The sequence below is a fragment of the Manihot esculenta genome, chromosome 13 (assembly GCF_001659605.2).
Source record: "Manihot esculenta cultivar AM560-2 chromosome 13, M.esculenta_v8, whole genome shotgun sequence".
Lineage (NCBI taxonomy): Eukaryota > Viridiplantae > Streptophyta > Magnoliopsida > Malpighiales > Euphorbiaceae > Manihot > Manihot esculenta.
The window spans coordinates 3,678,601-3,692,221 of NC_035173.2; the positions used below are offsets into that span (position 1 = coordinate 3,678,601).

At 36.3% G+C, this 13,621-nt stretch overlaps 1 protein-coding gene and 1 long non-coding RNA gene across 2 annotated transcripts; one reads left to right on the top strand and one right to left on the bottom strand.

The window, feature by feature from the left end:
* Positions 1-9,677: 9,677 nt before the first annotated feature.
* Positions 9,678-12,476, bottom strand: LOC110629134 (F-box/kelch-repeat protein At1g23390). The gene is made up of 2 exons (XM_021776045.2): positions 11,264-12,476; positions 9,678-9,863 (listed from the first exon to the last, which is right to left on the bottom strand). Exons 1-2 carry the CDS (start codon positions 12,426-12,428, stop codon positions 9,844-9,846), a joined length of 1,185 nt encoding a protein of 394 aa, XP_021631737.1. The 5' UTR covers positions 12,429-12,476; the 3' UTR covers positions 9,678-9,843.
* LOC110629135 lies at positions 12,180-12,530 on the top strand. The gene is made up of 2 exons (XR_002490171.2): positions 12,180-12,321; positions 12,459-12,530. It is a non-coding gene; the product is annotated as an uncharacterized LOC110629135 (long non-coding RNA).
* The last annotated feature ends 1,091 nt before the right edge of the window (positions 12,531-13,621 follow it).

The following is a 13,621-nucleotide window of genomic DNA, read 5'->3' on the forward strand; positions in this document are numbered from 1 at the left end:
TCTAACAAACTCTGTAGCAGCTGGCTCACTGCTGGGGTCCTTGGTTCCTCGGGTCCGAACCTACACAGGTGGACTCCAATGAGGGACCAAACACACAAAAACATAACTCTAATATATTCCCCAAAAAAAAAAAAAAAAACCCCTAAAACATCCTGAAAATATCACATGAAAATATGCATGAAATGGCTGAACAGGGCACTTTCGGCGGCACCTTCGGCGGCCGAAAGTCCTGGACAGAGACGAAACTCAGGTAGGTTCGGCGGCACCTTCGGCGGCCAAAAGTCCCAGACAGAGACGAAAGTCTCTTTTCGGGGGCAACTTCGGCAGCCGAAAGGCCTGCCTCCCCAGCCATGTTCGGCGGCCGAAAGTGCCTTCGGCTGCCGAACCTGGTTTCTGCCAAAGGGCAGAAACTCTGTTCCTTTGTGCATTTTTGTCTCCAAACTCACCAATCATGCATATACCTCACTTAAAACATTCATACAAGATCCTAGGGGCCTCAAAACATCAATTACCCCAACTACAACACTTCAAGCATACTCAAACATGCCACATTGTTCATAAATCACATAAAACCTAACATTTGCTTAAAAACTCATACAACCCTATACATGCCATTCTACCCCATAAAATCACTTAAAACTTACTTAAAACACATAAGGAGTTTAAGATCGGCTCTTACCTCTTGAAGATCGAGAGGGAGACGACCTAAACTTGGAGATCCACGAAAATGAGCTCCTGAGTTCCCAAAGCTCCAAAACTTGTTTCAAAAGCTCAAAACCTTCAATGCAAGCTTAAAACTTAAGAAAAACGGTAGACGCGTTTTGAGGGGAAGGACGCTTGCGTGAACCCTTAGAAACAAAAACCGTGAGGGGAAGGCTGGGCCAAGGCCCTCGAACCCAAAGCGGACAATATCTACTGTTGTGGGCCCAGAGGATGTTACAATTGGTATCAAAGCCTGGGCCTCATGAGTACGGTGTGCTGAGCGAGGACGCTCAGGCCTTATGGGGGGTAGAAGCCCTATGACGTGGATTGAAAGTATCCCACATCGGAAAGAGGTAAGGAGGGGGGATGCCTTATAAAGGCAAGCCCCAAGAGACCACAGTAGACGCGTTTTGAGGGGAAGGACGCTTGCGTGAACCCTTAGAAACAAAAACCGTGAGGGGAAGGCTGGGCCAAGGCCCTCGAACCCAAAGCGGACAATATCTACTGTTGTGGGCCCAGAGGATGTTACATTAACCCCCAGGCTTGCAGGTTCAGGATAGACCAGGGAGTCTCCAAGGTTGAAGTCAAGTTAAGTGTAATAGTTAGAGTGGACATGTATTGTAAAATAATTTTATGTAATGTAATATAAAGAATGTTTTATGGGTTAGTATTGTGCTTGGCCCGAATAGTAATGTTATTTTTCCCTAGTACATGATCTTTTAATGAAATGCTTTTATGATGAAAAATGATAGTCCAAGCTTGATATATGTTATGTTAACCCATTAGAGCATTTGATGAGGGCTCTAATCGGGGTTTTATGTCTATGATGTTAATGCATGCACAGGTCAAGCTTAGTAAAAAGGAAAGTTTTTTTTTTTAAATCTATGAAAATGTATGATCATGTATGGGAGGTTATCAGGTTTATAACAGGTACAGAAGGCTTGCTACGGGTCCCGGCAGCCTTAAGTCGATCTGGATCCTAGCGCCGGTAGCGGTCCGGTTTCCAGGTCGTTACATCGGCGGCCGAACCTTGCTTCGGCGGCCGAACCTGAGTTCTCCATGAAGGCAGAACTCGATCTAACCTTAAGTCTCCAGCCTCCAAAACCTCTCCAAAGCATGCATAACTCACCAACAAGCTCTCAACACATGCATATACCCTTCTCCATGCATATAGGGGCTTTAGAACTAGCTTAAACCCTAAAAACAACACAAATACACACATATGGCTTATGATCAACATAAACTCTACCCATGCAAACCATGCAAAACCCATGCAAAAACCTCACTTAAACCCTTCAAATACCCTTAAAACATCAGAAAAGGTGAGGATCCATGCTTACCTCTTGAAGATCGAGAAGATCGAGAGGATTGATGGTCTTAACTTGGAGATGCAAGGAAAAACATATCTAGAACCTCCAAGCCTCACAACTTAGCTTCTTTGCTCAAAAACTTCAAAGCCAACATGAAAACAACTTAAAACTTGCTCAACTTGAAAGAAAACCAAGAAATCACCCAAGGAAGAGTAAGAACTCACCTATACCCGAAAAGAGAGAGAAAACTCACCTCAAATCCGGATAAGGGACCCTTTTATAGGTGGCTGGTCAACCACCTTCGGCAGCCAAAGCTGCCTCCACAGCTTCACCACTTTCGGAAGCCGAACTTGGGCTTCGGTGGCAACGAAAGTATGCCACCTTCGGCGGCCGAACCTTACATTTTCTCTCCTTGGTCTTTTCTTTTCAAAACTCCAAGTTTTCTTACTCAATCACTAAAAACATGTAAAAACATTTTGAAAAACCTTTCTTTTACCCTTCTAGATAGCTCCGACATCCTTGAATTCCAACGGAGATTCCGCCGGAAAGTAGGAATTCCGACGCCGGGGTCTAGCCGGGTATTACAGTAAATTTCTTAATTATGAACATGAGCAGGTAAATTTTTTTAATATAGAAAAAAAATAAATTGAACTTAGAATTTTAAACCTGAGATAAACTTGAATGCTTTGAGAAATTAAAATTATTAATTATAAATCCTAATGAGTTCTAGTTAATTTAATACTATAAAAATAAGTATTTCAATAATTATAAACTATAGATATGGTGAGTATATTTGAATCTATAGAGAACAAGGTAACCACTTGTATTTTATTTTGTGAGAGCAGATGTGGAAGAAGGTGAATGGCGCTCTCACGACCTGCCTGATGACCCGACCTGTCCGACTTAATCGACCTATCCATTTGTCAACTGACCTGTCAAAGAACCAGCCTATTAACAATCTGATGACCAGTAACGACCTGCTTGATCGATCTGTCATCCTTATGGCTGACCTGCCGACCTCTTGGTCCCCTGATGTGATGACCTGTTCAGCACACGACTTGATGACTTGAAGACTTGAAGACCTGCCGTCCGACTTGTTGATTACACGTCTTAAAAACCCGCTTATCAATCTATGGCACGTCCGACCGTTCAACCTTACGTCTGGTTTCAAAATATATTATACTGTAAATATAAAAAGGGATTTTGATCGAGAATATTTAATCAAAAGAAAAAGTAAATAAATAAAGAATAAATAATTAATAAGATTAATCAGAGTAAGAAAATATCGAGTTTTGAGAATATCTCGGTATGAATTCTCTAGATTGATCATAGATGCAAGGATACCCGACCTCAACTTCTAGTCAGCCAGTTATAACTGTTGATACGGCCTAACAACCTAACATTTTCTCGGATAAAAGACTAAAAAGGATTGAGCATAATTACCAAACAAATCATATAATCGGCTCAATGAGATTTCAATTTGATAACAACATTAAAAACTAAGAAGACCTGACTCCGACCTAAAAGCTCATTCAGTGTGGCTCTGAAATCAAAGCACCTTATTCCACAATCAAATATTATTTGTCACAAATATCAAATGCATAAGTGATTACACACTTAATCAATATGAATGATTGTATATTATTCATTCAACTGAATAATTGGTCAGACTGTATCAATTAAACAAATAATAATTTCAATAATAAAAGAAATAATAAAGAAATCAGAAATGAGAAGGAAAGATTAAATTCGATTGATCTCACAATCCGTGTGAAATACATCTTGAAAACTTTTCTAACTAGATAAAGGAGCTTAACTACTGAAATTCATGACAAAACTCTAAAACTCTCAATAAATTCTGAATGTCCAATATAAAGAAGTCTCATTTTTAAAGGGGTAAACCTACACTAAAGAGAAAGAAGATAAAATATCACCTTAAAAGGGGAAGAGACAATTTCTAAAATTTCGGTCTTTTTGAGATCATTCATTTTCAAATTGATATTTTTCAATCATGTCCGAAAAATCTCGTGATATTTCATAAATCATACTCGTAGTCTTGTATGCAAGGTTAGCTTTGTCCAAGGTCAACCTTGCGAGAGGTCTGCCTTGCCCGAATTGTTTCGCAATTTCTCCTTTGATTTCTAGCTGAATTTTTCAATTAAGAGTTTTTCTTCCCAAATAGTATAGAATCGATTAATATTACAAAAATAAAAAAAATGCTCATAATTCAGCACAATCAACTTCAATTTTATAAGAAAAAATATATATTAATTAAATAGTTAAAATATACACTCTATCAATTGGAATATAATATATGCACCTTGAGATAAGGTTTAAAATATTTTAGAATTAACTTCCTTCAAATAAGTAATCTTAATGCTCAATTTTAGTCTATTTTCAATTAAAATTTGAACCCTCAATCCTAGGGATGTCAGGCGGGCGGGTTTTCACGGGTACCCGATCCGCCCAAACCCTATTAGAACGGATGTGTGATTTTATAAAACGGATTTGGGCGAGTTCGGATTTGAAAAATTTTACTCGTCTCGAATTTGGGTAGGATTCGAGATTAGGTGATCGGGTACCCGTTACCCGAACCCGATTAGCTATACTAATAAAACTAACCCTAATCCCTCATTCCATTTTTCATTTTACCATACTGCTCTCTCTCTCTCTCTCTCCGTCGGTGCATCTCTCCCCCGCTTCCCTTCCCTCTCTCCCCACTTCACTGACGACTGCCGGGCAGCCCAATAAGCACCGGCGACGTCTCCTTTCTCTCCCTAGTGACGATAAATCTTCTCTCTCCAGTCAGCGATATCTCCTTCTCTCTCCAGTCGTGACATCTCCCACAGTCCCACTTTCCAGTCTAATGTCTCTCTCTCCCACTTCACTGACGAGTGCCGGCAGCCCAGTCGGCACCGGCGACGTCTCCTTTCTCTCCCCAGTCGACGATAAATCTTTTTTCTCCGGTGGCGACATCTCCCACTTTCTAGTCGGAGACAACTCTTCCCTCTCCTCAGTTGGCATTGGCGATATCTTCTTCTCTCTTCCGACTGCCCTTACCTCTCCCCAATCAGCGTCTGCGACATCTCCTTTGACTGGAATTCTCTTCAGGTTTGCTATTTGATTACTGTAACACTGTTGATTTTTAGAATTTATGGCTATTAATCTGGTGTATGGACTAAAAGTTGCTATTAAAAAATTTTAGAATTTATGGACTATTAATTTGATTATTTGGATACTGTTAAAAAATTTAGTTGCAGTTATGAATAGACTTTTTAAGGACTATTGGTAGTCGATGATATTTAATCTGATGTATTGGTGATGTGTTGTTATGCGTTGCTTTCTCTTCTCTGTAACAGTTCACTGCTTTGATACTGGATGGATTCTGCTTTTGGGTTTTATTATTGATATTTGATTATTGAATTGAATTAAAAAAAAATCCGGTTTGATCGGGTTCGGGTATTATGCGGTTACTGTTAAATGGATTTAGAACGGGTACAGATAATAAAATTAAAATACTAAACGAATTTGGGACGGGTTCAGAAATTTTATATATAATCGGGTTCGGGTTTGAGTATCTCAATTTCACGGGTACCCTACCCGTTTACCTCCCTACTCAATCCTGAATATTCATCTAATCCTGAATATTCATCTCATATAATTACCCGTTCAGTTATTAGTTTAATTATTATTTCCTTTAAATTAATTCTAAATTTAGACTTATTCCTTAATAGTCTAAATAATTAAAAATTAAAAGAAGTTTTTTTTACCTTATTTATAGTATTTGAAAATTCTGCCAACCGAATACTGGTATTTATGTATTTATATACCTTGAGCCACTGCACTGAATAGGCCTAGGCAAATTTAGAAAAGTTAAGTTGGAGTCCCTCCACCTTCATATTTTCTATAAAAATAAGAAAATAAATTATTATCAAGTCTCTAAAATTTTATAGTATTAATTAATTTATTTTTATTTTAAAATCATTCAATTAAAATATTTTCATATTTTATAAAATTTAACTTTTAATCTCTCAACTTAAAAAAATAATTAATTATCTTAAATTGTTTATACCGTATAATTTCTATAACTTTACATATGTATTAATTAATTTTTATAATTTTAAATATTTATATTATTTAATTTCTATGAATAAGGATAAAATAAGTTGATTATTAATGAAATTTTTTAAAATTTATATACGTGATAATAATAAAAAAGAAATGGCTTTGAGTTTGAGGGTGTGGAGGATGATGAATTATTAGGTATTATGTTGTGGGCAGTGGGTCCTTGTCCAAGTCACCATGATTCCTTTGGTGGGCCAACTGCCTCAGACCAACTGTGACCAATTCCATCATTCTACATTTCAATATCCCCAAATTCTTTTTTTGGTTATGTGATGCTTCTAACTAATCTCTGGATATGGTGGCTTGTGTTTGATAGTGATGGTTACCCAAATCTTCATTTTTTAATACTTCGATGGAATAGAATGATTTATTTCCTACATGCTTTTTCCTTCTCAAAATATTAAGTTTCATCCGAGAATTAAGTTACAGTTTAGATATACGTTTAAAGGCATAAATATCAAAAATTAAAAATTAAAATTTTTAAGGAAAAAAATAATTCAATAAAAAATTAATTCTACAAACTAAAATTCAAGAAAAATTCATGGTATGATCTAAAAATCTCTTTAGAAAAACCTTTATTGCTCCTCCCTCTGTCATTTATAGCCGTTATTTGTGGTGAACAAACAGTTTGAAAGAAATAGTTTTCTCAACAATAATAAAAATTATATCAACAAATTGAACAATGGAGAACAAGAAACATGCTCAACATCAAAACTAGAGATTCCAAAAGGTAAGAAGATATGAAAACAATATAATAGTCACATGCAATTTGAATCACGAAGAGATGAAAAAAAAATCATATCGTTAATAAACAAAGAGTATGGAGTTTCTGTAATCGCTCAATCGTTTAAGGTCGATGAAACCACTTTCAAAAAGTTACATGTTAGAGATGTTCTACCGATAGCGACATTAGCATGTAATCATGAAAAATTCAACCTGGAGAGATCTCTTTCTAAATAAAATAAAAGAAAATAAACAATGAAATTAACAACAAACCAAGATCAAAGTTTATTTTTTTCGCCATCAAAGCACGATCTGCTAACAAATAAATACAAAAAAATATATAACCTCATTCGAGCAGACAGAAAGGTGAATTCATGTTCAAACAAGATTAAAAAATATATAACCTCACTCGGACTAGAAGAAAGGCGGACTCATATTTGAATAAGTTGAAGAAGTACTAAATAAAAACAATCGTTGTGAACTCTTGCAAAAAAATAAGCCTTTATCTCAAAAAACTCGACAATAATTTTGAAGGAAATTCTTTCTAAGAAAACTTAAACCACCTGAAAAAATTATATCAAATATTATTTAGCTAGATCGAAAAAGAAAAATCCATTTAGTGGTATCCAACGCCATTGTTTGATATTCCTCTGGCTTTCAAATGAATTCAAGTTGAGATTAAAAGTTTAAAATCTCTTCTTTTCTTTTTCTTTTTTTAATCTTTAGATAACAAAAAAAATTAGCTGAAAATATTTTGGAGTGAGACATGGTGCCATTAGAGTTTGAATTGAAATGCTCAAATACAAATTTGATTTCAATGATTTTAAATCCAATATGTTAATTTTAATCAATTGGATCCAATTTTAGGCCAAAAATCAAAGATTGAAATAAGATCGAACCTTATTCAAACAAACCCCTTTGATTCAATTCTAAGTTCTAGTTTTAATTACTTTAATTTTTTTTTTTAAAAAAAAATCATTTTAGAAAGACCATTTACAGACACGTGTCAAATTTCGGTTTTGACCCTGAACTCCAATGCCCAGTTTGAGCAAGGGCTTTCCTCAAACGTATATATGGGTGTTGAAAATGAAAACACAGATGTGGCCCAATAAGAAATTGACTTCTGGGGCTTGTCCACTTTATACATATATTGGACTGGACATGAATGTGATGACCTCAGCTCATGCAAATTTTTATATGGATATGGGCCCATGCAAAAGCCCAATGGAACGTCGACAATGCTAAATATTGGGCTCAAACAAGACAGTGTCTGTGTGGTTGTGTTTGAGGTTTGGCCCTGATATGATTCATGAAGGGTGCATTAAGAGCGGGAATTGGACAGAAATGTTTAGAGGTCAGCAGTTTTGGGTAGTTCAGAATCCTTATCCACAAGACAAAAGGATGAGGATGATGTTGATGTTGGTCTCCTGACTACTGAAGTGACTTGTGCTGTTTCATCTAATATTATCCTTCAATTTCAGATTTTCTATTGTCTGTGGATTCTAATTGCTCATCCTGTCCCCATCATCATCCCCGTTGGACCACTTGGATATTTTTTTAATGTTTATAGCTTATATTAGATGGTTAGATTGAATTGGTAATTTCTTGGTATATTTTTTAAGAATTTTTTTAATAAATAAATATTGATTATTGCTGTCATGTAGTAATTGATTCTGGCAATGGTTTGATGAGGGGTGTGAGTTTGCTTTAAATTTGGGTTTGGGTTGGTAAGTTATCAATTCAGGATTCTGATTCTGGTAGCTGAATTTGACAAAAAAATTTTAACCTAATTTGTTTGGTTGTTCAAATAAAGGGGAAAAAAAAGGAAGTTTCCTAAAAAAGTAAGATACCTAAGGACAGTTCTTAAAAAAAAAAAATTTGATAACTAATGACAGCTGTATACATATTTGCACAGTAATTCAAATGGTGAATCAGACCAGTTAAACTGGCTAAATAGTTTTCGATCAGACCATAACAATTTATTAGGAGACTGGTTACTGGTCTCCTCTCCTTTAATGAGGACCAGAACTGGTTTTTAAAGTGGCTCAAATTCATTTTTTTAAAATAAATTTATGTTGATTAATTTGTTTTTCTTTAATAATTTATTACTATAGAAAACTAAATTAATGGTCTAACAATATATGGGCAGTTTTATGTCAATATTTTTCATTATAAATAATTTTTAAAATAAAAGATAAAAATTCAAATATTTATTTCCACTTTAAAGATAAAAATTCATTTTTAAATAATAGTAACAACAAAACATTAATGAATTTTAAGTTTATAATTAATAGCCTAGGCTAATTTATTTGACTGCCGTTTACTCGACCGCAAATGCTGAACACAAGTGACCCTTGACAATGAGTCCCATTTTGTTTTCCGCCCTTCAATTCCACGCTACATCAAATATCAATTGTTAACATTCTCCTGACAACTTCGCTATAAAATGGGACCGGAAACTTATTATCATATTAAATTTGTGAATTATTATAATATTAAAATAAATGATAAATAATAATTTTAAAATAAAAAATAAAAATTATAAAATGGAAAAAATGTATATTAATATGACTGATTTGTGTTTGGTGCAATAAACGGGATCGAAAATCTACTAAGAAGATACCAATTTATTATTACTATATTTAGTAATATAGGGATTCAGATTTATCTTCATTGAAATAACTTATCAGTTCTCATAAAACAAAAATTAAATAAAATCAATATTCTATAAACTACTCTTACCACCCTAAATAATAAATAAATATTCAATTCCTTAAATACTATAAATAAAACTTTCGCAGCTTCTGATAAAAAATTGAAGAAAAGATATATATATACTTTTTAATATCTGATAAAATAACAATCCATTGCTAAGAATCACAATCTTTCATTCTGCATACGCGCTGGACCTCACACAGCGATTCGCCCTCTTTCTTTATTATTATTATTATTATTTTTTAATTTGGTCCCGTTCTTCAGCCAATCACGAAAGCTCTCTCGCTCTTCCCAGTAGGGCTGAGCAGATTTCGGTTTAAACCGAAATAACCGACCGAACCGAACCGAACTAAAAATTTGGTTCGGTTTTATTTTTAATTCGGTTCGGTTCGGTTTTAATTTTCTGAAAAATCGGTGATTTCGGTTCGGTTCGGTTTTAGATTCAAAAATTTCGATTAGACCGAACCGAACCGAAATCACTAAACTACGTCGTTTTGAAATGTACCCTTATATTTGCCCTAAATCTAAAAGCCTGAGTCACGCTACCCATCTCCATTCCACGCCGCCTCACATCACAGATCAAACATGCCTGTGCCTTTCTCTGAGCATTGAGCTCCACCACTTCCAGCAGTTCCACAGTCCACCGTCCGACCTCCACTCTCCTCCCGACATCGACCGATTAACTGTCGCGGCTAACTTGGGTCATCGATCTTCACTACGTTGCGGATGCGCGAATTAGCAACGTTGACGACTCCTCACCTCACTGTCGGCGTCGGTCGTCACTCTCCACGGAATCGTCGGCGTCGGTCGTCACTCTCCACGGAATCGTCGGCGTCGGTCGTCACTCTGCACGGAATCGTCGGCGTCGGTCATCACTCTGCACGGAATCGTCGGCCATCGCTCTCCAGTCTATCGGCTCTCCGCACCGTCAACAACTTGGTTGCCCTCGATCTTCCTCGGTCTTCCTCGGTCCTCCTCGGTCCTCCTCGCTCCTCCCTCCTCCCTCCTCCCTCCTCGCTTCTGGCTCCTCGCTCCTCCTCCGTCCTCCTCCGTCCCCGTCCCCGTCCCCGTCCCCAGTCTTCAGTATTGATTTTTTATTTGTAAAGACAGGTAGGCTTTCTAATTCAGATCCTTTGCTCTATTTCTTGTCATTCTTATGATTCTGTCCTCTTCATACTTTGTTGATGCTCTTTGTCGAGTGGGTTTTGCAATTTTTATTGTTTGATTAGCTGTGTCTTAAATTTGAGTAATCAGCTCTTCTTTCGATTGTTCTTGGTGCTTAACTTTCATGGGTTGGATTTGGTTTGTTGAGATAAAATCCAATATTTTTTTGATCATTTTTGGTCAAATTGGGTTTTAGCTAGCTGATTTTGCTTTGGGATTGTCATTTTTTATATTGCGCTGAAATTTCCGTGTAATTTTTGTATTCGTTTGATGTATTTGATGGTTTTGGAAATTAAAATTAAAATATTTTAATTGGATTTTAGAATGAATGTGAAAAAAAAAGTTTAAAAATCGAATCGAACCGATCGAACCGACCGAACCGAACCGAACTAAATCGGTTCGGTTCGATTCGGTTATTCCTCTTATTCGGTTCGGTTCGGTTTGTGTAAAATTCTAAAATTCGGTTTTCGGTTATTTCGGTTCGGTTCGGTTTTGAACCGAACCGACCGAATGCTCACCCCTACTTCCCAGTACCGCGAATTGCGTATCCTCGGCATTAATCGCCCTCTGCAAAGCGCTCATGCCCACGTTAGCGCAGGTGAACACCAACCTTTCCGTCAATCGACGATGATCATTTACCACCGCGTTCCGAACACTGCTCCATCTACACGGGCCACTGCCAAACTCGCAGAAGATCACCTCTTCAGGCGCCGAAGTATTGCTTATATACACAAAATCGCCCATCACATTGATAATCGCTGATGAGATGCTAAAAGTGTCGCCTCTAAGCTTTTCTATTAGCTGCTCTGGCATTTCACCAATCTCTTTGCAGAACTTGAACGACGCGTCGTTTAGCTCCCACAGTTTCACGCTAGTAACTTCTTCTCCATGATCGTCTCCTATTAGACAGATCAAAATCAGCCGGTCGTCGGCGAATCCGATGGCGGAGCTGTATACATTTCTTTGAGGACGTAGACTGTAAGGTCCGTACCATGACTTGGTTTCTGGATTGAACCAGTAAGTTACTCCAGTACTTTTTTCTACAACGTACATCTTGTTACTTCTCACAGCAACAGAGAGCCACATAGAGGCTGCAGAATCCTTGAAATGCGCGGGTAAAGACTCGCACGTGTCCCACGTGCGAGTCTTTAGGTCGTACATTTCTACGGCCAGAGGATCATCTTCAAAATCACAAGCTCCGCCGGCGACAATTACGCGATGGCCAACGACGGCGACGATGGGGTCCGTTCTCCACACAACTGGAGCGTCAACATGGTGCCAGGTGAGATGCAAGGGGTCGACTGAGAAGGAAAATTTGGAGGATGATAACATGTAGAGGAGCGTGGAGTGAGAAGATCGAAGGGGTGAGATGTGTTTGATGGGTGGCCGGCGGATCTGGAGCCAGAGGCAGGAGCGAGGATCAAAAGCGTAGGCGGTTGTGGAGTAAGGAGACCTGGTGGCCTGAGAGTGGAGGAGGAGCCAGGGTTTGATTTTGTTGAAGTGACGAAGAGAAGTTGAAACGGCGCGTTTCCAGGACTTGGAGACATGAGAAGCGGGGACGAGATCGATGAGAGGCACGTGAGTGAGTACAGACTCTAAGATGTCTCCATGTATTGAGGCAGCAGCTTCTTCTTTTTCAGCTTTTGTTGTTGTTGTTTGTTCTCTTTTCATGATACTATGTTCTGCCATTTTGAAAATCAACCATTTCTTTCTTTTCAGTTGTTGAAGAAAGAGGAGGCGTTGAGGTGGCTTTATAAGATCTTTTTAACTACAAGGCTCCGCTGCCGAAGGTAACTTATATTTTCAATGAAGAAGTATTTTTTTATTAAAAAATAGTTCATATGAAAAATTTCAACAAATAATTTTTTTTTGAAAGCAAAATAATTTATCTTTTGTTTAAAAAATAAAATATATTAATAAATTTACATATAAATATTTTATTAAAAATTTTAAAATATAAAAAATAATTAACACGTAACAGAATTGTACATACAATAATTATAGGAATGTTTTTGATATAGGAGGGAGGAAATTGTGGAATTGGATAGACGGTTGGTTGGCCCACGCTAGGGGTGAGCATTCGGTCGGTTCGGTTCAAAACCGAACCGAACCGAATAAACCGAAAATCGAAATTTTAGTTTTTATGAAAACCGAACCGAACCGATTTTGATCAGAAACAGAATCGAACCGAACCGGTCTGATTCGGTTCGGTTCGGTTTGATCGGTTTCGATTTTTAATATTTTTTTAATTTTTTAAACTTTATTTTTAATATTTTAAAATTTAATTAAAATATTTTAATTTTAATATAATTTAATTTCTCTATATTATTGAAAAAACATATTATTATTCCTAATCGGTTCGGTTCGATTTTTTCAGTTTTTTCTTATCAAAACCGAACCGAACCGAAATAACCAAAATTTCTGAAATTTAAAACCGAACCGAAATAAAATTTATTAATTCAATAATAATCTATATAATTATAAACTACTGTTGTAATATATTTATTTGAAACAAAACTATTATTAAAATCTAACTTAAATCCCTATTTAATATTTATAATTTATTTGTTAATTTAATTTAATAACTTGAGTTTTTTAATGAAACAATATATTCAAAAGAAAAAAAAAAAACCTAAACACAAAAATTTAATATTTATTGCTCAACTTATAACACGTCTTATCGTACCTGTGGAATAATTAACTTTTGAGTCCTAACGCTTGTGAGAACAAATGAAAATTAAAAACAAAATTGATCCCAATTGTGTACGCCGCGGTGCGACCAATACAACGGACAGTCACTTATGGGTCAATTTGTCGGTGAATTATATAACAACATTTAAAAAATCAAAGTTTATTTTTTATTTAAATTATTTTTAAATTAT

Excerpts from the sequence above, each read along its gene's own strand:
- LOC110629134 (XM_021776045.2), bottom strand. The coding sequence starts at position 12,428 with ATGGCAGAACATAGTATCATGAAAAGAGAACAAACAACAACAACAAAA. Across the intron at positions 9,864-11,263 it reads GCAATTCGCGGTACTGGGAA|GAGCGAGAGAGCTTTCGTGA; the intron begins GTAGGGGTGAGC and ends CCCTACTGGGAA.